Source organism: Hylobates moloch, unplaced genomic scaffold, assembly GCF_009828535.3.
Source record: "Hylobates moloch isolate HMO894 unplaced genomic scaffold, HMol_V3 SCAFFOLD_11, whole genome shotgun sequence".
NCBI lineage: Eukaryota > Metazoa > Chordata > Mammalia > Primates > Hylobatidae > Hylobates > Hylobates moloch.
Window position 1 is genome coordinate 78,401,165 of NW_026652286.1, and position 26,048 is coordinate 78,427,212.

The 26,048-nt window shown below is 34.9% G+C and overlaps 1 protein-coding gene across 8 annotated transcripts in view; it reads left to right on the forward strand.

Annotated features, from left to right (window-relative positions):
• Positions 1-26,048, forward strand: part of GRIA4 (glutamate ionotropic receptor AMPA type subunit 4) — a 392,397-nt gene that overhangs the window by 299,969 nt on the left and 66,380 nt on the right. For 7 of the 8 annotated variants that reach the window (XM_032167274.2, XM_032167270.2, XM_032167275.2 and 4 more), the window contains 4 exons: positions 7,759-7,917; positions 13,309-13,476; positions 14,736-14,840; positions 19,895-20,005. In XM_032167274.2, the coding sequence (XP_032023165.1) occupies positions 7,759-7,917; positions 13,309-13,476; positions 14,736-14,840; positions 19,895-20,005 (543 nt within the window). Of the gene's footprint in view, positions 1-7,758; positions 7,918-13,308; positions 13,477-14,735; positions 14,841-19,894; positions 20,006-21,329; positions 22,993-26,048 lie in introns of those variants that run through there. The other variant, XM_032167276.2, reaches the window with a different exon arrangement.

Below are 26,048 nucleotides of genomic sequence, written 5' to 3' on the forward strand. Positions count from 1 at the left end.
AAAAAAAAAAAAAAAAAAATCACTCACTAAAAAAAAAAAAAAAAAAACAAAGTAAGGAATGTCACCGAAATATTGGCTTCATAATGGTCTTTAAATTTTTTGGCTGAAATACAGAAAGCAGATTTCATGTAATTAAACAAAATAATAGGCAATTTCTTTGTGAATAAAGATGCAAATAAGTTGTGAATGCTCTCTGGCATTATTTTAAATTGTCTTGTCATTATCTGTAAGTTGAACTTTTCTTCTTCAATTAACAACCATTCAATTTCCTTCATCATTCTATCCTGATAAAACGAGAATACATTGATGTATTCTATGCCCCTCTGATCTTAGCTTTTGGAGCTATTGCAGTGTGCTGGCATCTCACCTCCAACCAGGCCAAAAGAAGTAGAAATCCTTTCCCTTAATACTCAAGCCTGAACCTGCAGAAGGTCCAAGAGGGGCCACAGGGAGCTAACATCATCTGAACAGTATGAGCTATGCCTGATATATAATTGAATGGGCATGCCTCTCCCTGATTCTTGAAATTTCTCTGTGATTATCTCTGCCACTATATTTAACAATTGCATATTAAGTGTGAGTAAAACTTGTTAGAAATGAAAGATTGCTGCGATTCTTTTTCCTTTTCTATGTCCTATATGGGATTTGTATGTAGGTGCATGTATGTTTTATTAAACCCATCATCTAGAGGTCCTGGTGAAAGCATATGATATCACAATAGATTAAGCTCTGTTCCAAAAATTTCCCAGAGAAGTAGAGGCAGGAAAACCTTATCTGTCAGTTGGTTTATCCTAGTCTGTTTCTTAGAGATTCCAGTAAGAAAATTGCTTCCCTAATTTGCCCCTAGACTTTCTCTTTCCTAGTTCTTCTTTCATTTAACTGTCAGTTATTTTTTAAAGACAAGTATGATGATATCGTTTGCTTAAATTTTTTATTGGCCCCAGGCTGCAAATACAGTAAAAGACATCAGATTTTTCATGACCTGATTCCCCATGGGTTTTCCAGACTTACTTGCTAATACGTGTCTCACTTCTCCTCAGAGTTTGGATGTCTCTCCAAATGACATATTGTCCCAACTCTGAGTCATTGCCCCAGTTTTTACCACCATCTTCCAGAGTAAGCATTGAAAACCTAAGCACTGCTCTACTTAAATATTTTAGGAAAAAGGATTTGCACTCTTGAACTTAATGCACAAAGCCCTTTAAGATTTTATCCCTACTTGACCCCACAGTTTTTCCCACTCCACCCCACAACTATCCCTTCTTCAGACCAAACTAATTCCCAGACACCTAATGCTGCTTTCCTCTTCCCAGTTTTGTTTAGGCTGTTATCTCTATCAGGAGGTGTTTACCCCACCCAATCCTAGTCAGTGGTTACAGTCACTTCTAGAAACCTATCCCTAAATATCCACTTTGATAGTCCCTCCTCTGGGTTCTCAAACTACCCTATGTAGTCATAGTATAGAACTTCTTCTTGTTTTTTCATTTATCAAATTATTATTTTATACCCCCTCTGTAACAGGTACTGTCCAACATCCCACAGCACAACTGCAAATAAAACACTGCAAGCTCACTGAAGGCAGGAACAATGCCCCTTTTTTTAACCTTATAAAAGAGTCCTTATCCCTGTTCTTCATCTGTTGAACTCCTGCTTATCCTCTAGCACCCAGCTTATGCTATTGTAATTGTTTTCGTTATTATAATTGCTTTAATTTGGCCTTAAAAAAGATTTTTAATAGATAGAAAAATGAGGTTCAGTGTAATTTACCCAAGATCTCGCAGATCTGAATTCCCAAAGAAAAGTTTGAAGCTCTGGACTGTCTGATTGCAAAGAATAAATACGCAAATAAATAAATAACTTAGGGAATAATGCCACCAAGTGACCATTTACTTAAGCATCTCCCACAACACCCGTCAGGGGGACCTAATATTAAACACATTGCTCTTTATTGATATTCACTCCTCTAGCAGTCAAATAATTTAAATGTGGCCACCAATAGCAACAAGGAACAGTTGACATTTGTCCCATTAGCAAGACAAATTCTTAGAATCTTGTTCTCATTTAGATTTTTTATTTTAAAAAGTATTATTTAATTTATATCTAGGAGAACACCTGGCTCAATCATTAAAAAGATATAAAATTACAAAATGTTCTGGATATATAATTAAAGACGAACTGAACCTATTTCTTACCTATCATCCACCATCTCATACACATACACCACTCATGCCTCATTCAGAACATAAAGGAAATTAAAAATTAGGATACAGAGAGCAAAGTGACTTGTTTACATTTAGGTATTTGGTTAGTTTCAGAATGGAGAGTAGACATGCTTCCCAAAATTTGCAGTCTAGCACATTTTTATTGAAGTGCAGTGACCCTAGTTAAGATTCCATCAACTTGGCAACATTGTTTTACTTTTGTGCTTCCTGTTTACCTTTTCTGCACTGAGCATGTCTGATTCTACCGTCTATCTACATGCACATGAAAAGTACATACTTTAAGTCAATTTCTTAACTAATTTTTACAACATGGTAAGCAAGCAATTCCCCCATTTTATTTGACGTTCCTTCCATTAATTACACCAGAGCTATCTCAATATGATTTAGTCAACCTATGAAACTGAAATGCAAAATCCAGCAGAAATGTTACCTGAATTAAGTAGAACTTAAAGAATGAGCATTTATTAAACAGTGATAAGATGATAAACCTGTAAATTTACATAAATAGTCATCAGGATATCTGATACCTATAATTATAAACATTTTATTTTCCCTCAAAAGATGCATGAACTACAAATAGAAATTAAAGAAAAACCAAGTTGGACGTTAATCTAGAGAGGGGTAATTAACCCTTGTGAAATTCAAGCAAAGTAGTGGCCCATTTTAACAAGTAGAAAGCCTTTCCCTTGATCTCCCCCTGCCCTCAGAGACATTATTTACTTAAGTCACTCAACCACTGATTTCCTCCTGACTGTGGAGTGAATAATTTTGTTACACTGTTGCCCAGGAACTCTCAGTTCCACTGTATTCTTTGGATAAAAACTGAAATCAAAATGGCCACCAAAATAAATGTTTCTGAGAAAACTGCTTCACGGTCTAGATCCTATCAATTTTCTATATGAAATTGTAAGAAAATATATGAAAGAAATATATGAAAGAAAATATATGTAAGAAAATATGTATGAAAACATATGAAAAATATTGCCTGTACTCAAAACAGACATAGCTGAAATTAACTGAGCCACCCACCATTCATTCAAATCATAACTGAAAGTGGTTTATAATCAGACATGGCAATTTTTCCCTTTACTTTCAGCATAAGAACAGGATGGACTCGAGAAATGTGAACTATTATTTATCAGCTAGACTTTACATCAGATGATTTTTCTGAAGGCTGCAGCTTTGCCTCTTTATGCTGCAGCTGTGGATAACGCTATGAAAGAAGGTTTGGCAGACCTTCTATCTCAGCCATGGTTGAAAGAAAATAATAATGTCATCAATTAGCAACTAATGCAATAGTTGAATTACTGTGGCTTTTAGAAAACATTGGAATCATTTGCCTGCCTGTGGGTCTGCCCTATGCTCTGATAGAAGCAAACAAATGTTCAACTGACATTTTACTAGCTGGAGATTGATGGACAGTGTTTTTCCCATTTCAGAAACATAGGTTTACTTTCTGGTGTCTAGTTTCTTTATCGACAAAATGAGAATGTTACTGATGAGCTCTCAAATTAGTGGGCATATAATAGGCATGAAAAAAATATTTGTTGAGTGAATTAATTGATAATAGTGATCATTTATTGAATTCAAACCAGATGTGCTAGATACCATAGCATTCTCATTCTCATTTTGAATGTGGAAGATATAAGGTTAGAAAGTAACAGATGTGGAATTCAAAGTGTGGCCTTTTAGAGGGGATACAGTATAAAACTGCCTTTCCTATAGATACTATGATAATTAATAAAATTTAAAACACCTCTGTGTAAGAATAAGCAGGAGTATAAGGTGAAAAAGACAAATTCAAGGGTGGTTTGTATGGCTGGAATCTTAGCTCTACCATACATTTGCTGGATGGCTTTGAACAGTTTTTCTTCACCCCCTCTGAGTCTGTTTTCATATCTTTAGGATAAGGCTAATAATAGGATCTACCTCATAACCTTGTTATGAAAACTAAACTAGATCAGTAATCTGTGTAATGTGCTTAGCACAATGCCTGGCATATGATAAGCTCAGCATATAATAGCTGTTAGCTCGTATAACTGGGCCTCTTTGACAGCAGTTTTGTTCAGTTGCCAGTAGACTGATACATTTTTTCTTAGATGGCCAAACAGCAATGCACATATGTTGGTTAGGAAGACAATCTACTTCACTATAAAAGAAAGAGGATGAGGAGGAGGAGGAGGAGGAGGAGGAGGAGGAGGAGGAGGAGGAGGAGGAAGGGAGGGAGGGAAGAGGGAAGGAAATAAACAAATAATCTGAAGATTCCAAAACCACAGCCAAAGTGCATTCAGAAGGACAAGCAACTCCAAGTCCTCATTACTTCTTACTCTAACTGCAGGATTATTGCCACACATTTTATTCCCAACAAAAAATAGACAAAACACTCTCCTTCATTCCCTCAGCAACTTGAAGCATATTCATATTTGCAAAAGAACCTTTACTAAATACTAATAGAAAACAAAAAGAAAGCAATTACAAAAGCTACAAGCTCGTGTGTGTGTGTGTGTGTGTGTGATTTACTTTTCTCTGAGCTAATACCTATGGCTTTATTAATTCACTTCCTTAATAGGCTTTTTGCTCTCTTCTTGCTATTGTCTGTTTTACATTTTTTACTGAGTGTGGATTTTTATAAGGTGCCTAAAATAGTGGCAATAAAAGGGAGCCAGGTATAAAACAAAGATGATAAATGGGTAGATATATAGATGGAAGATAGATAAAAGACAGATAATTGGTAGATAGGTGATAGATAATAGATACATGATAGATAATGGACAGATATAGATACATACATACATACATACATGGATAGATAAATAATAGAAAATGTGTACACAATAGATATGATAGATGAAAGGGAGGGATGGAGGGAGGGAGGGAGAAAGAGAGAGAGAAAATAAATGTCCAGAATTTTTGAATCCTTGATTACTACCTCTAGGCAAGAAGGGATAGCATCCTTACTTCTCAGCTTCTTCACTCCATCTGGTGGACACCATCTTTTTTCCTACCACACAGGAGTCCATGAATGGCCTATCTTGCTCTCTTCTCTTGGACTACCATTTCTCGGGGCACTTAGACTGATTCTATGACTTTGCTATTGTGAATACTGCTGCAATAAACATATGAGTGCTGGTGTCTTTTTGACAAAATGATTTACTTCCCTTTGGGTATATACCCAGTGGTGGCATTGCTAGGCCAAATGGTAGTTCTATTTTTCGTTCTTTGAGAAATCTCCATACTGTTTTCCATAGGGGTTGGACTAATTCACATTCTCAACAACAGTTGCAGTTTTTATTTTTTCCCTTTTCTCCACATCCTCACCAACGTCTGCTATTTTTTGAGTTTTAAATAATAGCCATTCTGAGTGGTGTGAGATGGCATCTCATTGTGGTTTTAATTTTTTCTCTGATGATTAGTGATGATGAACATTTTTTCACATGTTTGCTGGCTGTTTGTATGTTGTCTTTTGGGAAGTATCTGTTCATGTCCTTTGCTGTTTTTTAAATGGGGTTATTTGGTTTTTATTTGTTGATTTAAGTTCCTTATAGATTCTAGATATTAGTACTTTGTCAGATGCATAGTTTGCAAATATTTTCTCTCATTCTGTAGGTTGGCTATTTACTCTGTTGATTGTTTCTTTTGCTGTGCAGAAGCTCTTTAGTTTAATCAAGTCCCATGAGTCTATTTTTGTTTTTGTTTCATTTGCTTTTGAGGTCCTAGTTATAAATTCTTTGTCTAGGCCAATATCCAGAAGAGTTTTTCTTAAGTTTTCTTGTAGGATTTTTGTATTTTCATGTCTTATGTAGTCTTTAATCTATCTTAATTTTTGTATATGGTGAAAGGTAGGAGTCCAGTCTTCTGCATAGGGCCAGCCAGTTTCCCCAATATTATTTATTGAATAGAGTATCCTTTCCCCTTGTTTATTTTTGTTGACATTGTCAAAGATCAGTTGGTTGTAGGTATGTGACTTTATTTCTGGTTTCATTATTGTGTTCCATTGATCTATGTGTCTATTTTTGTACCAAAACCATGCTGTTATGGTTACTATAGCCTTGTAGTATAGTCTTAAGTCAGAAAATGTGATGCCTCTGGCTTTGTTCATTTTGCTTAAGTGGCTTTGGGTATTCAAGCTTTTTATTAGTTCCATATGAATATTAGAATTGTTCTTTCTAGTTCTGCAAGAAATAATGTTGGTAATTTGATAGGAATTGCATTGAATCTGTAGATTGTTTTGGGCAATGTAATCATTTTAATGGCATTTATTCTTCCTATCCATGAGCATGGGATGTTTTTCCATTTTTATGTGTCATCTATGATTTATTTCATCAGTGTTTGGTAGTTTTCCTTGTAGAGGTCTCTAACCTTCTTGGTTAAATGCATTCCTGGATATTGTGTGTGTGTGTGTGTGTGTGTGTGTGTGTGTGTGTGTGTGTGTGTGTGGCAATTTTAAATAAGATTGAGTTCTTGATTTGGTTCTCAGCTTCAGTGTTGTTGGCTATAGAAATGCAACTGATTTGGGGGCATTGATTTTGTATCTTGAAACTTTACTGCAATTGTTTATCAGACATAGTAGTCTTCTGGAGGAGTCTTTAGGATTTTCTAGGTATAGGATGATGTCATTAGTGAACAGAGATAATTTGACTTCCTCTTTTTCCTATTTGAATGCCTTTTTTTTCTCTTTTCTGATTGTTCTGGCTAGGATCGGAGGTACTATGTTAAATACGAGTGGTGAGAGTGGACATCGTTGTCTTGTTCCAGATATTAGGAATAATGCTTCAAGCTTTTGCCCAGTCAGTATGATGTTTGCTGTGGGTTTGTCATAGATGGCTTCAATTAGTTTGAGATATGTTCTTTTGATGCCTAGTTTGTTGAGGATTTTTATTATGAAAGTGTGTTGCATTTTATCAAATGCTTTTTACTGTATCTTTTGGGAGGATCGTATGGTTTTTGTTTTTAATTCTGTTTATTTGGTGAATCACATTTATTGCTTTGCATATGTTAAACCATCCTTGCATCCCTGGAATAAAACCTACTTGATCACAGTGACCTATCTTTTTGATGTGCTGCTGGGTTTGGGGTGCTGGTATTTTGCTGAGGATTTTTATGTCTGTGTTCATCAGGGATGTTGGCTTGTAGTTTTCGTTTTTGTTGTGTCCTTGCCGAATACTGGTTTCAGTATGATACTAGTTTCATAGAATGAGTTAGTGAGAAACAGGAGACTTTTTGATGCAATCATATTTATCTCCTATATCCGCCTATATACTTCATAAAAGGCAATCAGAGGCATTCAAGAAATACTTGATTTGAACTGAAATAAAAGCATATCTTTGTCTCATGTATTGGATTTTGAATTACAGAATTTTACAGCTAAATAGACATAATTAGATTTTCCACATCTTTTATTATCATTTTCCACATTTTTAGCCATTGCTTTATTAAAAATCTTTTAATACGTATAGGTTATTAATTTATGTTACTATTGAAGAGCTGCCATGTATAATAAACTAAAATTAACAATATTTCGTATCAATTTTTATAGGGATTCAAGGATATTTCTCTTGAGAGGTTTATACATGGTGGAGCCAATGTTACTGGATTCCAGTTGGTGGATTTTAATACACCTATGGTAATCAAACTAATGGATCGCTGGAAGAAACTAGATCAGAGAGAGTATCCAGGATCTGAGACTCCTCCAAAGGTATTTGTTTATTTTTATCTACTGTATTACTGATAGTTTCAAAATTTAAGATGAAAACTTTACTATACAGTTTTTCCATTAACATTTTGCCAAACATAGTATGGCATGGGAAGAAAGCATTTTGTCCTTATAACTGCCTTGCACATGCTCTTAAAAATTTCTAAATTTCTGTATTTAAGAGTAGAGTTGCTAGACATTAGCTCAAGCAGTTTACTATAATTATTACAGTACTATACATATGAATTTCCTTTCAGAATTATATGTTTTTTAATTGTTAACTAAATACTTCAAATGTGAAAGAGCATGCGTAACTTTTCTCCCACACAGAAATCTTCATGAAGTGATTTAAAATGAGTAGGCAAATTAGGAAATTAGCAGAAATGTAAAATATACAAGCTTCTGCAAAAGTTCTGTTTCAAATTAACAGTGAAAAATCAGGTTTTTTTCATTGTTTTCTGACAGATATTGTGAATGTATGCTATTAATATTTGCTCAGAAAAAGCTGGTAAATTTCTGATCATAAGCATATTTGATCAAACTAAACAGATAGATGACTTTCTTAGACCTCATGTTAAATTGTGGCATAATGTTTCTGAAACTCCAACTTAGTGGTTTGAGCCCCTACCTAATAAGGCACCATCATCATCATTTGCTAATCTATTACTTACAGTGTATTCCAGTAAAAAGTTTTATATATAATTTGGAAATTCAAGCCTAGAAAAAACAAGATCTAAGGCTAGAGAGTCTCAGCTCTGCTTCTATTTTCTAATTATAATGTTTCATACTGGCTATGTCTATTTCTTCTCTGAAATACTGGAGTTTGGCCAGCTCAGCATACCATCTTCACTGCCTTATAAAATCACAGAATTTCAAAACAGAACATTAAATGGATGTCCACTATGTGTCAAGCACTGTTGTCCAATCCTTTGATTTTACAGATAAATACATGCAAATTATTAAATGGATTTGTTAGTTGGCTGTCCTGGAGTCAGGGACAAGGTTTATGGAATACATAGGATATAATTATTTTAATGTCTCCTATTTGATTATATCCAACTAGACTTGTCTATGCTATAGCTTTGGCCTCTTTGTTATATAATCCTCTCATCATTCACAACTCTTGGCATGATGCTAGGCATTCAGTAGCCATTTAATAAATAAATGCAGTACAATTCGTTCTTATTATTCACAGCAGTTATGCTCTATAAAGTCTCTTTAAATACTGAATAAGCAAATATAGATCCATTGCTCCAGGGGAAACATAGTGTTAAGTTCTGCTAGCCTCTGGATACAAACTTTTTGTCAACTATTCAGTACATAACCTTGTTTTATGGGTGCTTCTGTTTAAAGATACCTTATTTAATGTATTGTTGGTTCATGGATATTGAACAACAGCACCATGGTTCATGCCCAAATGAAGCTTATTTAACATGCGCATTTTCTCCATAAGGCACATCACAGCCTTCTTGCACTTGGGAACACTAAACGGCACGTTAACACTATGCTTTGGGCCATGTTAAACAGTGAAATCATCAGCAAAAAGTATAAAACTGCAGAAAACATGGCACTAAATAGAACACAAAAAGGACACTTGTTTACAGTATGAGAGCAGAAACAAGGAAACAGTGTTTCCTTGTTCAGCCACAGCTGGGACCTTGTGTGTTGGGTTACTCAAATTTTTCACCACTCTGTACAGTTCCACAAATAACCACAAAAGTGCCACAAGTATCAATTTAAGAGTCACAAATAAATATTAGCAAGGAGGAAGATTTGAAAATTTAGAATCCACAAATAATGAGGATTGATTATAATTAATTAAAGTGTACTCTAAGTGTTTAATTTTTCAACCAAGATTAAAAGCATGACTTCTGATCATGTGACTTCCCTGCTTTAAAAAAATCTCCTGGAATCAAGGTTTTCCATTCTATGGCCAATCAGGCCTTTCCAAGTGCGTGACCCTCTGCCTCCTTTCTGATGCTCCAGCCAGTGTGAGCTGCCCTGCATTGCCCCACCCTTTATCACTCCCTGTTCACGTGCTTCTACCTCAAAAGTCCTCCACCATCGTGTCTACCTGTCGAAATCCAACCATCTTCCAAGGCTTTATCTCAAATTCCACTTTCTCTATGAAATCTTTTCTTTTTTCTTTTTTTTTTTGGTTGACTTATTTATTTATTTTTTTGAGACAGAGTCTCACTCCGTCACCCAGGCTAGAGTGCAGTGTCACGATCTCACCCCTCACTGCAACTTCCACCTCCTGCGTTCAAGCGATTCTCATGCCTCAGCCTCCTGAGCAGCTGGAAATTACAGGCCTGCGCCACTACACCTGGCTAATTTTTGTATTTTTAGTATAGACGGGATTTCACCATGATGGCCAGGCTGGTCTCGAGCTCCTGGCCTCAAGTGATCCGTCCCAAAGTGCTGGCTTTACAGGCATGAGCCACTGCGCCTTACCCAGATCTGGTATTTGATACCACAACAGGGTGATTACAATCAACAATAATTCACTGTACATTTAAAAAGAACTAAAAGTATATATATATATATATATTTTTTTGTAAATGTGATTCCTTTCCCTCGTGTAATCTCCATAGTATTTGATTGGGCAATTCTCATCAGGGATTTAATATAATGATTTGCACGCTTACTGTTTCACTCCTATAAACTCTCTGGGGCAGTAACCATCAAATACTCATCTTTGTAGTCTTCGTGATTCCTAGCTAGAGTCTGGTACATTTTTCAAAGAGCTCTCAGATATGATATGAAATTTCATCCTCATAATAACCACAATAGAGAGTCACTATTATCTTGTTTCATTTCATTTTGCTCTGTTTTATACTCCATAACCAAAAAATGTGCTTCACATTCCCATAAACCTATGTCGCAGAATTAAAATTCATCCTAGTTCTTTCTTCTCTAAGTCCATACTTTTTCTACCGCACTATGATTCTGCCCAATTCTGTCTTGTTATCTATAAATCTTAGTAAATAGAAATCATTTCATTATTCTAGTCACTTATCAGAGCAGTAAATAACTATAGGGCACTATTTACCCTGCCTAAAAATGAAATGATTAGTAAGAATTTTCTAGGTGTCACCTAGAACTTGTCAGCCCGTAACTGTGGATCCCTGGATTATAGCACAATAAGACATATAGAAAAGAATTACATCTTTTGAAAAGGTAAAACTGATTTAAACTACTGCTTCTTTCCATCTATCAGCTCTATGACCTGTCAAATCCCAGGTCTTTGCCACTCTGGCTAAATGTCTCCTTTGCTCTGCACCACTCTGTGTGATACCTGCTCTTTTTTCTGGTTCACATATTTCATAAAAATAAATGGACTTTTTAAAACACAGTAAGTGCGTTTGCTTTTTGGTGCCATCCCTTCTCAGCTTCTTTCTTCCTGTTGAAAAAGTGGCAATATTTTTCTTTTTTTCCTCCTTTGGTCTTCAAGTACTAGCATTGCATTTTTCTCTTGCCCTTCATGACTTAAGCAAGATTCATTTTATTTCTCATTTTTATTTTCTTGCCTTACCAAAAAAAGATGATTTGATGACTTTCTCTACTCAAAGATGTGTTGGGTCAGGCAGAGGAGGAGCACATTCATTTTTGGTGTAGTACCTTGCTTAAACACCTTAATTTTTCTTAGCTATCCCATCCCAATCAATTGTGAAGGGCACATCTATCCAGAAGCTTGTTTTATCATGTCCTGGAGGAATATATAGGAAAGCTCTCAATTTACATGGTTCTTTTAGATCCTTCTAATACAAGAGTTATATCCTATAGTATTGAACAGTTCTTTGTTAGAATTAATGCTCTTATTTTATCCGTGTTTTAGTTTTTCTCTTCCCTGTAATGGTGGCTGCTATGTCTCATGGCCGTGTTGCCTAAGTTTACTTTCTTTTCTTTTTTCTTTTTTTTTTTCTGAGACAGGGTCTTTCTCTGTCACCCAGGCTGGAGTGCAGTGGCACAACCATTGCTCACTGTACCCTTGACCTCCTGGGCTCAAGCGATCCTCCTCCCACCTCAGCCTTCCAAGTAGCTGGAACTACAGGTGCACACAACCACGCCTGGCTAATGTTTTGCAGTTTTTGTAGGGATAGCGTGTGGCCATGTTGCCCACCCAGGCTGCTCTTGAACTCGTAGACTCAAGTGATCCACCCACTTCAACTTTCCAAACTGCTAGGATTACAGGTGTGAGCCACCATGCCCGGCTCTAAGTTTACCTTCTACAATTGGAATTTCAAATGATTTTTCTTTATTTAAAAGCACAAAATCAAGGAGATCATCCTCCACTTTCTACAGCACAAACCTACTGCTCATACAGGCATAGAAGGTGTTAATTATAAGGAACTGACCATATGGAATTTCTAAAGAAGACAATGTAGTTTTTGTCATGATTAGTAGTTAGTAGTTGATACTATTTAGCACAGTGACTAGTACATACACATTTGTTGAATAAGTAGATCTGTCATGCTTCAAGAAAATTGTGCCCCATTTCCATGTGTTCAGGAATTTTCTAATAAATCTCTACCAAAAGCGATCCCATGTTGATTTATTTTTATATTTAGAAAACTACATTTTTATCTCAATCTTTCCTCACTTTTTCTCCTAACCTTAATAATATTTCTCAGAGGTTGGGGGAGCTCACTCTTTTCTCAAAGAGAAGCAGACGGTCTATCCTTCACATCTCCACTTGGATCCTAGGTTATATTGGAAACTTTGATCCTAGGTTAATGAAATGACTTTGCCTTCCTGTGCACCTGCATTGGATGTGGTGTGGCAATATCCATTCCTATTTAGCACAGTCACTGATGCATACACATTTGTTGGATAAGTAGATGTTATTTCTGGCATCATATTTCTGAATAACAATAAAAAATTCCACTCATTCTTCTGGGAGACTGAACAAAGATATATACTTCAAGTCCATGAACTTATATTAAATCTCAGGGAACCTTGCTAGGCCTTTTGGAGCAGCAAAAGATTAAGAGGCCCAGCCCTCCTGGGGTTCAACCACAGAAACCGACTACAAGGCAGATTACAAAGTTGCATTAGCCTTTTATACATTAGCTGTTTGTACTGGGACACAACAGAAAGGCCTTGCCTAAGGATCTTTCTTCCCCCAACTGATGGAAAACTGTTTTATTAGAATTTCTATTTTTTAGAATGGTTTTTCTCCCTTTTAAGTCAGGATGATAAGATTTGGTATACAGGCTTTATATTAAAGCAAGAATAGAAATTTCTGAAGCCAGAGTCAATTAATTATCAGTAATTTAACCATCCTTCAGACAGAATGGTGCTTTATGTCATAAACTTACAAAAACCCCAGACCATTTCTGGCACTCGATAAGATTTTAACATTTACCATTATATTCGTTTTCATTTGGTTAGTACACCTCTGCTCTGACTTATGATGGAGTCCTTGTGATGGCTGAAACTTTCCGAAGTCTTAGGAGGCAGAAAATTGATATCTCAAGGAGAGGAAATGCTGGGGATTGTCTGGCAAATCCTGCTGCTCCATGGGGCCAGGGAATTGACATGGAGAGGACACTCAAACAGGTAACTCACAATTTTATTTAAGTTCAATTCATTTCATGGTCTTGTTTTAATTGAATGTTCAAAAAACAGACTAATTTATCCAAGCACAAACACATATTACAATTGCTACTTAAATATATCAAGCTATCATTTTTGGGACATTTCTAGATAAAATATAAGGTAAAATCTTGCTGTTTACATTTTATGTGGATGCATAATCGGGATAAGCTAGGTTATGTTGCAGTAATAAAAAACCCAAATCACAGTGACTTAAAACAACAAAGGAGCTTTGCTTACTTAGACACACGCTAGATTAGCAGGGGCACTGGGCTAATTGTAATCACTCGAGGATGTAGGCGGGCAGAGCAGTTACCATCTTGAATTCTGCAAAGGGAAATGGATAGTTGGGGGCAGGTTTCAAATTGGCAATTAAATTCTGTGGCTTAATAATATTACCTGTCCTGCCTATTTACAACTCATATGTCAGAAAGAGTCTCATGGGCCTAGCTAACCACAAGGGGTTCAGAAAGTATAAGCCCACTTGGGTCCTGGAACATTCCAGAACCAGAAATAATGACTACCTCTGGAGATCTTTCAATTGCTTTGTAACTTTGGATTAAGTAGTCAGTTTATTTTAGTCTTTTATAATTATACTAACACTATTTGTTCAAATAATTAAGGTAATATATACATATTTAATGTTTATTTGTTCAAATAATTAAGGTAATATATACATATTTAATGTTACATTTTAAATGTTCTGAAATGTCACAGGTTCAAAACATAAGCAAAAGCAAATTAAAAGGAAATTTGGAATAAAATATATTTCAATATTTTCAAAAATGTCCTTATATGTTTTTGCTTCTTATATCTTAATTTTAATATTAGCAAGGTGAGAATATGATCTGGCATAAGTATCAGGGTTATTTAATCCATTTTGTGGATATATAGATAAAACTGAAAAGTAACCATAAAAAATTGTCATTCCTATAAAAATACTTTATAATTGAGGGAGAATTCTTCGAGTAAAAATGGAAACTTTATAATAGTAAAAACAAAATATATTCCTCTTCCAGGGGTATAGCAAAATTGCTTATATATCCCTTTGATATTCCTATTTCAGATTCTATCCCAATAGCTCAAATACCTACTGGCATTTCAGTTAGTTGGTTATAGTTTATAGTTCTACTTTTTTAAGTAGTTATAAGCCCAGCAGATGAAGTTAAAATTCCTATAAGTGAAATTGCAAGTGAACACATGTAGTTTTCTTTTTCACTTAGGTTCGAATTCAAGGGCTGACAGGGAATGTTCAGTTTGACCACTATGGACGTAGAGTCAATTACACAATGGATGTGTTTGAGCTGAAAAGCACAGGACCTAGAAAGGTGAGCCACAATCAAACTGAAAAACAGAATTCTCTGTTTACTTAGTTTGTATGTAACATTTTAAAGGCATACAGAAGATGGCTGAACATTTCCTTTTTTTGTGAGTACTTACAAATTCTTTAGTACTTTCTTTATAATCAATGCTGAGATAAATGTGTGTGTCATGTAACTGATATTTGGTAGTGTGCCCAAGCTGAAACAAACTAATTTATACACTGTTTATATCCCTTATCCAAAATGGATGCAATATTTTGGGTGGGGTTAGCAAAAACAATCCCACAAAACAAAATTTGCTCTGCAGAACAGAACACAAAGCAGTAAAGAGACATAAGCACCTCAAGGTGGTCATTTATGAAATTATTAGAGCAAGTACAAAAAAACTACTTCTAATGGGTGAACATATTTAGAATAGGCTGGGTGTTCTTGAAGTAATCAGCTAGATAAATTTCAATGAGCAAAAGAGAAGATGGATGGTAAGATTATTATTAGGCTGAGAGGGAGAGAGGAGAGAAACATCTAAGTTGTTCAGTAAGCTGCTGGTGCTAGGTTCCTGGATTTGGGAAGACAATTCTGCTAGTGGTAAGATGTGAATAGGTATAGGAGCGGTCTTCCCAGCATTCAAGAAGTACTTTACACAGTGCAACCATACAGCCCCACCACAGTAATTGGTTGTAAGTGTTTTGTAGCTAACTCATGTAATTTTTAACATTCCTTTTATCTAGGAACTAGGACGTTCAGGAAAACAGATATTCAAGTTAACCTTATCTAAAAGCTATATTTGGCTGTTTAAAAAAAATTTACAAAATATATTTTCATGCTTTTATGTAATGATAACTGCAATTTATGAAATGCCTGCTGTGTCCTAAGTACTGGACTTGGTGCTTTGCATGATTCCATCCTCATGACAAACCTATAATTTGAGCAGTAGTATTTCTCTTTTTTTCAAATGAGAAAATTATGGCCCAATAAGTTATCTTATCCAAAGCCTGTAAGTGATAAAACATATTTTACTCTTAGTATTTTCTCCCTTACTGATCTACATAGGAAGAGATGATTTCCTGCTGGAGGAAAACAAATAAAGGAAGGCTGCATGGAGGAGGTGGGATTTAAAATTGCCAGGATGTTAGAGTTTGGAAGGGGCAACAACCGAAGGCTTGGAGGCAGGACCATTAAAGTTAAGGTGATATATGGAAAATGGCAAAGGCTTTCCAAGTTGCATTTTGCTTCAGTCTACAATATGGGTGTGCTTCTATATCTGTGAGAAGTTTGGAGCTGCTATGAAAACCATCTCTAGATTTCCTTCTTCTTAATGGCATAGCCCACGTGCAGGCTGCCAGCTAATACATGATAAGCTGGAGCCTACCTGATCCAGATCAGGAGTGGCAGGAGATGGATGGCAGCTGGGGGGCTCTTCTAAGGAGATTGACTGAAGCAAGGGAAGGAGATGTTAAGAATAGCCCACGCTACCAGCACACAGCCAGCAACAAAAAAGAGGCAAGTTTTAAGTAGAGATCCTCTGCTAGCTGGGGAGCAGATAGGATATTCCACAGGCCCCTAAAAATGTTAATAGGTGGACAATGCTAAATGCTAACAGCTGGACAAAGGTAAGACTGGCTCACCTCCTTGCCACACACCAGACCTTGCAAAATTTGCCATTTAAACCGAATATTTTAAAATGCAAATGACAATTACTTATTTTGCAAAACTATAAGTGCAGAACGTCAAATCATTCTCTATAAGAGAAAGAATAGTGGAAAAAGAAAGCTGGTGGTAACTAGCAGTAATATGAAGTGTGCTATTCATAGTACTGAATGTTTTCATAGCCTATTGAACCATGATGGTAACAAAAATTAAGACTTTTCAAAAAGAAACTTAAGGAGTAAGTTAAGAGAGTGATGAACAGTACATCTGCACACCCAGCTGACACTCATCTAAGGCTCTTAAAAAAAAAAAGAAATATGAAGTATAAAATGGCGTAGACTCATCTATCTTCGTTTTTCCGTGGCAACGATCAACTCGGGCATTGTGTCAGGAATATTAAACTTAAAAATGAGCTACCATGAGAGACGCTATGCTTGTGAAACTAGGCAATATGTCTGAGAAGTGAGCAATCATTCTTGTAAAATGAACACTTGCCAGCAAGGGAGCTATCTTTGAAAACAGATCAGAGAGTCAACCCATCAGTTTGTCTGACTTCTGCAACAGGAAAATTGATTGAGAGTCTCATTAAGCAGAAGCCACAAAGCTCTTTCTGAAGTCTGAGCTCCTAAGTACAGCGGAATCTTCTTATCACTCCAGTGACCCCCATCCAGGGCTCCAGAGGGAATGCTCCAGAGTTGCATGGTTTCAGAAATCTTTAATTGTAAAAATGTTATTTATTGAGAGCACATTATATGCCAACACTGTAATGGAAAATTGATGTGCATTTTTATATTCAATCCTCATGACAACCTAAAAGTAAGATATATATTTTTTTCTCCTTTTATCGAAAAGTAAGGTTCAAAGAAACTAAGTAACCTGCTCAGAGATGCTCAGCTAGAAAAAGGTGGAGCTGCAGTAGAAACCAAAATTCCTGCAGCTCTAGAGCATCACTCAAGATCTTGACTCAGGTTTCAAGATCTTGAAACATCATCAGTCCCATTGCCTATAAGGGTTTAGGGCTGGTGTGGGAATTAGGTCAGATTTGTCAGGGCAGGTCTGATCAAAGCAGCTTTCCAAGGAATCAACTTTGAGTAGAACAGGAGCTCCTCACAGCCACTCAGTCCCTATCTGTTCTCTATGTTCTAGGCCAAGACCATCCTAAATACAGACACATTTTCTCACATATCTTAGTATAGTTACATTTGCATACAAATCACCTTCAGAAGTCCAAAGAAGGTGAGTATTTTTCTGACATCCTTTATCAATTTAGTGATTTAAATGCTTCCATATTTTTGCTCTAGCATTACAAAACCACTTTTCACTCACTTTTTGTCTATAGGAAAAATATCCATTTCCCTGTCTAATTAAATGAAATCAGTCATGGGAAAAGTTCTTAATAAAATGCAAAATGCTGTGAAGACTGGAGAGAGAAATTCCATCTTCTGTGAGGTCTGGGTCCAAACTTTAGGATTCCTTTCTTCAGGAACTGACCCCTCATATGGACTTACTTCTAAATAAGCCCATGGTCCACATGAAATCTATCATTAATTGGTCCCATATCACAAAATATGACTTTCTCTTTTTTTAACCATAATTGCATATAGGTATAAGGCAAAAAAATTAAAGTTTGCTTATTATTTTAATTTGCCGGCACTTCTGAATCATTTATCTTTAAAAGTGGAATAACTGCAAACCCATGGTTTAGTTTTTAAATGCAAAATGTCAAGGTCTTGCCAATGTCTAGGTACTCTCCAAAAATGTATCCCAGATCTGTGATTCTTTCTGTTGTGGGACTCATTAATAAAGAAAAATTGTCTTTCCTGAAAATTGGCTGATGAGATCTTCAGGGTGGGTGCATTTTAATGGAGTGCTAAACTGTAAAACCCCTTTTCATGTCATATAACTGTCATGTGGAAAGCAGAGTTAACAAGAATCAACTGACTTAAGTACACAAAAGAATTGAGGAGAGGGTGGGTCTCAAATATATAGTTGTTTTAAATTAAAAATTTCACATAATTATTAATAAATGTCAACCAGAGATTGATTCACATGGACTATTGAAAAAAATTGCTGAACTTATAATTTTGGATCAAACCAAGAAGTGTAGCAAGCCATATTAATAAAAAGTCTTTTTCTCCATCTGTTTTGTTATTGAATTATATATGCAACACTTGTGAATAATCTAGTGCCTCTTTCTGACATGTTAATGCTTACTCTATTTTAATATGCTCATAAATACTAACATGGCAGTTGAGAAACTTGGATTAGGCAAGTGAGACTTCCAAAACATATAAGAACAAATAGTGAATACAGACCAGTGAGCAAACGCATACATTTTATTGGAGACATGAATTTTATCAACGGAATCAAGAAATTCAAGAAAGAAGTTTGTCAAGCATTAAATGAACACCTATTTTGGAAGGTCACATAGCATAATAGCAAAGCATGTAGACTTGGTGTCATATAGACCTGAGTTTTGAACTCAGGCCCTACTAAAATGTAACTCTGTGTAATTTATTTAGCCTTCTAAAATGAATCCTCATCTCTAAAATGTGGATAATAACTGCCCCTACTCCATACTTGGTATGTGTATTAACTTTAAGACGTATACTTTTAAAAAGCATTGAGTACATTGTCTGCCTCAGAGCAAGCACTCAATATGTAATAGCCATTATTATTGCTTAATGGTCTGAAAAACCAAAGAATCCTAAATTTCCATTAAGATCCCATTGTAGCTTACTACTTTTCAGAGTACTTAAGTAATTACTTAATTCATTTTTAGGAAAAAGTGCTTGACTTCTAAATAAAAAAATAAAAATTTAAAATGAAAAAAATACAAATTTAAATGTAATATTTGAAAGCAAAAACATCGACCATTAATATTCATCTCTGATGTAGTTAGCATTTCAAAAAATGGTAAGATTGTTACCTAGTGGCTAGGTTATATCAAACCCAAAACCATTCCTGTTTTGCTTTAAGAATATACAACTTTCTTTTGCTTGAAAATATTCTGTACATGCTCTTCTTATAAATCTGGCTATTCCCTTTACTATACAACATGTAACTTTATTGATAAAGTCACACAAATTAATTTAGGGGGCACCAGTCTATCTCACTAGAGGAGGGGATCTGCATAAAATAATGCACCGTGCTCATATTCCTTTTGGAATCACCGTTCCCAATCTCTTGGCCACTCCACTATTGTAAACAGTAAATTTGCCAAACATGTAACAAGACAGGATCCTTAATACCAGGAAAACTGGCTCATGAGCAAGTAAGAACACTTCCAACCACTCTTTTTTCCCGTTGGCTTTTGTTTTGTTTGCTTACCTATTCATACCCTTCATTGTTCTAAGAAGAACTAGAGTAAATGCTTCTAAAATATGTTTTCAAGCATGTTCTCTGTTTGGCAGGTTGGTTACTGGAATGATATGGATAAGTTAGTCTTGATTCAAGATGTACCAACTCTTGGCAATGACACAGCTGCTATTGAGAACAGAACAGTGGTTGTAACCACAATTATGGTAAGTGTTGGTCTGTGCTTCACGGTGTTCCATTTTGTCCACAGGCAATTTTAACTCCCCAGCGATGGTGAGCAGGGAGGGCAAAGCTGACTGTTAGCAACGGTGACATGGGTGTTCTGATCCACAAAAGCCTATTGAGGCTTTGAATAGGTTCATCCTAAGCTTTGAGTACATATAGTACTTTTATTTGTATTATCTTTTGTCACATTGTTGTTCTTGGAAAAATGCTCAGATGTTAAAAATTGAGACTGTCAAACTCTAGTTGGAAATGTATGAAATGCTAAGACCCTAAAGCACAAAACAGTGAACATGCCAAAGGTCAACCACCAATCACATAAATATATCCAGTAGTAAACATATTATTATTGTTACTATGTTTTTAAAAAGTCAATGTAATAATAATTAATAAAGTTTAAAATTATAATTTTCAGGTAGTTTAATCATCGGATAATGATTTGTATTGTCTGTTTACAGTAGTGAAGATGTGACTGTGAAGATTTTAATGAGCATGATTTATATAACTAAATGATTTAGGAATTAATTTTGTTTTATTTTTATTTTGAATGAGAAAAGGGTTTTCTTCCACCGATTATTTTTCTCATTGACCAGTGAGAAGCACACATTATAGTTTATTGAACTTCTAAAAATTAAGAAGAATACAATTGCTTCATTTGGCCACATCAAAAAATGAAAAATCCTCTAAATTTTAAGGCTGCTTTTTCAAAGAGATTCTCATGAAATTACCTTTTAAATAATAGAATATCTTATGTATTTTTCTCCTCTAAAGTCAAACATGCCCTTTAAAGTCAACGCTAGTCAAAACAGATCAACAATCGGTGACCTTTTCTATCTCATTTAAAGTTATATATACTCAGCTCACATCTCTTTAGGCAAAACATATTTTAAAATATTTATGGAAACCTTACTCTAAATACAATGGAAGTATTTTATGTAATTTAGTTTTTAGCTTTTGTCATTTTAGTTTCAGGTTTTTAGTAATGTTGAGTTGTTCCCAAAAGTGATATTAAGGTTAAAGCATGAAAATGCCACAGAGGAGCCTTCATATGTTGCACTTAGTTTTAACTGTGTTGCATCACCAGTCAGCAATTTAATGTAATCTTGACAAGCCTTCAGCAGAAGTTTATGATTTTAGAATGCAAACCAACCAACAGCAGTTTTTGTGTAAACCTTCTAACTTAATTGTGTAATATTTGCATGGGACTTGAAAAGCAATATATATATATATATATATATATATGTTTCTTTTCCTAAAAAAGACACAGTAATGGAAAGTCATACTTCAGTACAGTCCTCCTCTTTTCAGCCTCTGATGAAGAATCCTATTTTAAGAAATTGATCAAGAAAGAAAAGAGTTCCGCGCTGTTCGACCATTCCTAACTAAGGCTCAAGTCTTGTTCTCCAGTGTAGTAAATTTAAGCTTATTTTTCATGTGGGATTCTTCTTGGATGACCAACTCTGGACTACCAGAAAAAAAAAAATTTAAGTTCTGTGACTTTTCTGAGATCCTAGAACAAAAGAAGAATTAATCTTCATCTTTCTCAAGAAATAGATGTTGACAAAGAATCACTTAGCAATTCTGACATATCAATTCCCCTATCTTGAAATGAGGTCACTGTACATAAATGATGGAATTATATCACTCCATTTCCGAGGGTAGATTTTCTATAAGTAAATATCTCGGAATTTGTGTGCTTGTTTTCTGAATATATACAGTTGTTTTCTTTAAAGATCTCTTGGAATTTTGCCTGTTCTGTGTGAAATAAAGTGTTTTAATGTGCATTATAGGTATGATATAGAGAATCTCCTTTCCATCCCTGTTACTAAAGGGACTGGACAAATAATTCTCAAAACCAAAATACTGAATCAATTTTGCAAGCATGGGTAGTTTTTAGGAAGCATGCTATCAAAAAAAAAAAAAAAGATAAAAATGACTGAAAAAATCCAACTGTTTTATCTATATATATATATATATATACACACACACATATAGATAGATAGATAGATAGATAAAGGATATTCTGTAAAGTTATATGTTGTTTGACAGTAAAGCCATCAATATTTTTGCTATCAAAATAGTATAATACTAGTATCTGTCTTTTTGTATGAAAATGTAATCTTTATATAAATAATAGCTCTGGTATTTGCAACTGCATAATCATTCAGTAATTCAAAAAGACATACTAGAATCCTTTTTCTGAAAGTGTTCCTTCAATTTGCTTTTGTTGAAAATGGTAGTCCAGGACCTGTGATATCCTCCCACTTTATTCATTATGAAAGAAATCCCTTGTAGATAAACAAGATATTGGCATCTGCATGTAATTATCCCCAGATTCAACTGAAAATTCCCAACACAGATGGAATTGGCTAGACATTTTAATATATGTGATACCTATATCTAGATATAGAAGAAGGCTGAGAGTGAGCACTGGATATAATTCATTTTGATTGAAATTGATATGGTGTTATTGTTCTGCCAGTTGTCTGTCCTTTGTGTATGTTGTTATTTATATGTTGACACACTGTAATACTATGTGCTATTGCTAAATAAAATTGATTGAGAAATTCAGTTATTCATAAATATTTATTGAGCGTCTGCTATGAGCTAGGCACAGTTCTAAGCCCTGGGGATATGTCACAGACAAAAATCCTGCACTCAGTGAAACTAATAGTATATTGAGAGAAAGCAGACCAGAAACATAATTAAGAATTATATTAGCTATCTTTATTAAATATAATGTAGTGTTAGCTTTTATGGCTGTTGAAAGTTATTTTTTCTTGTAACAGTGTTGTATACCTACAATGTGATTTTCATTTTAATAGGGAATTTACTCCACCTGAATATAATCATACTGAATATACCACAGCAAAATCTAATAGAAAATAAAATTAATATCATCATTTTTATCTTTAAGCCTTGTTGACTAAAAATTTTATGAAATCAATAAAATTTATAAGACTATGACCATATTGATTTAACTTTTTGTATTAAAAGTAATCGTTTCTGCAAATAACCCAAAGAAGCCAAATCTATTCCATGTGGTTTGGATAAATACAGCAATTGAGGGAAAAGCAGTTTACAGTAGATCTTGGGAGAAGGGAGGGTGGTGTTTTCCTCTGTAATCTTACTACTTTCTTGACTATTGAACTCTCTGGAAAAGGGGAGATAATACAGGGATGTTTCAGACAAGCTCCTTTTTTTCCCAAAGCTTTACTACCGAAGTCAAGAGATGCTTATGATGTATTGCTCAACTACAAAGATATTTCTTACCATCTCATGAACACAACAATCCTTTAGGCAAATTTTCCATAAAACCAAATTTATTCACTCCAGTATCAGAATTATGTTACAAACCTAAAAGCAATTACCCTTATCACACATGATCTTTCCAGAGGTTACTTTTTGTACTGTTTATAAGATGTTTGATATTTTTTCTTCTCTATGTAAAATTCTATAGATGCACTATACATATATATGTGCATTATAATAACATACACATGCATATTTATATAAAATGTATTATATATATATACATACATACAGAAAATTAAAATGTATTTTCTTCCTTATACCAAATATTAGTTTTCCTATTTCCCATACATCACTCACTGAAGAGCTTATAAATCAGTTAGTTTTTAAATAATTTTGGCTAAATTTAAATTTTTTCAGCCATTAGATTTACTCATTTTTTTTCTGAATTGAATAATATTATCTTAATTTTCACTTTTAAGAATTTTATCCATGGGATAAGTTATCTACATCCATTAAGATTTTTTGGAGAAAACCAAATATCCACATAGGAGACAACATTGGTTAACACTGATCTCATTATTTTAACAACTTTCAATAGTAATTGTAATAATTATATTTGTGATGTTTAGAAAATTTTGAAGCCTTTCTAAGAAATATTTTGTTTCAGTAGTTCCACTTTTGCTAAATACAAATAATCCAGAAAAATTTCCTTGGTAGGAAAATTATATTTTATTGATTAAAAATCATCTTAATCAATGTACATAAATACTTTCATAAGCAAGCCCTAATGTAGCAGCTTTAAACAGAGAGTGATTTCTTTCCTGAAAAGCAGAGCAGATGTAGAACCCCATTCATTAGAGAAACTATCTTAATATACAACTCATATTCACTAAGAAGTAATGCATTTTAAATAACTTTTAAGAAATTACTGTCCTGCAAAGCACAGTAGTTGATAATAATCATGGCAGGTTGTATACATAAGACAGAAAAAAGAAGTTACTCTATCCTTCTGATCATTCCATTTTTATTCAAAATTGAACACTTGGGAATTCATAAGGCTGTTTTACAAAGATACCCCACAAACCCTCCTTAATAATTTGCCAGAATTTATTTATTATATTGAAAAGATTTTGTATTTTCTTCCCCCATAGTAGCCCCCAAACTTTGTATTAACTCTAATATGAAGTGTTTGAGGAGCTACTTGCAGACAACTTATCAGATTGAGCATGGGGGAAATGAGGAGGTTGGGCGAATGTTGAGTATTTGCTACTCTTTTGGACTTGACATGAAAGGAAAGCAAAGCAAAATGAAACACAGTCAAAGAAACAGCAGAGCTAAGCAACCATGAGAGACATTGTTCAAGGAAAGCCTAGCCGTTCTCTCCTTTAAACCTCCTCACCTCCCTGGGTGCAATCATGTCATTTCTCTTATGCTGTCTGCATCACTCATCTTGAATCTCAGTAATTGTTTATGCCCCTGGATGGGCAAAAAGTCTAACTACATTTCTAGTCAACATCTGCAGTAAGCTGAAGCCTTTTCTAGTCTTTGTTGGTTTGCTTGGCAGGAAAACAATGACCTGATGGACCCCTGCTGTCCAAAACAAAAAAGAAAGAAAAAACTGAAAAAATGAAAGAAGACATTAGATAAATATTTTACTCAAATAGACATGGGCCTGCTTCAGAAGAGATAACCTAGCACTTGTTAATATTTACTTTCCTTTAGAAAACCTGAATCAGAATTTCTAATAAAATTACTTTATAAAGTTACTACTATTTAGGAAACACTGATAGGCCAGGATATCTTTGTATTTATTTAGTGCCTTCTGTATGCCAGACACTATGAGAATACATTGAAAGGTTTTTATTTACACTGTTTACATAGATCATATGAAGAATTTCATTAAATGAATTTCATAAAAATGCAGAAATGCATTTCTTTAATCTTGTTCCCTCTCTCATTAAGTCATATGAAATCTCAACTAATGGCATATATTTTCATAAATGCAGTAAGCGCTTCAAAATTTTCCAGATATTTCATTAAGTCATATGGAATCTCAATTAATTGCACATATTTTGATAAATGAAATAGCTTCAAAAATTTCCAGATATTTTAAAATGTAGGGTCGGCCAAGCACAGCGGCTCACACCTGTAATTGCAGCACTTTTGGAGGCCGAAGCAAGTGGATCACTTGAGGCCAGGAGTTCGAGACCACCCTGGCCAACATGGTAAAATCCCATCTCTACTAAAAATACAAGAATTAACCGGGAGTGGTGGTGTGCGCCTGTAATCCCAGCTACTTGGGAGGCTGAGGCAGGAGAATCGCTTGAACCCGGGAGGTAGAGGTTACAGTGAGCCGAGATCGCACTACTACACTCCAGCCTGGGTGATAGAGCACAGCTAGACTGTCTCTCAAAAACAAAAACAAAACAAAATATCAAAATACAGGGTCAGTTCCCACCTCTTTCACTAGTTAGTTCTGTGAAATTGAACAACTGGCTTAACCTCCCTGAGTCTCCATTGTCCCATCTGCAAAATAGGAAATGCCTACCTCAATGTGCCAGTGTCAAAAGTAAATGAAAAGACATGAAGAACTTTACATTGTGCCCGATACATAGTAAGCACTAAATAAGTAAGAGCTACTATTGTTTTTCACTACTATATATACATATATATATATATTTTTTTTTTTTTTTTTTGAGACGGAGTCTCGCTCTGTTGCCCAGGCTGGAGTGCAGTGGTGCTATCTTGGCTCACTGCAAGCTCCACCTCCCG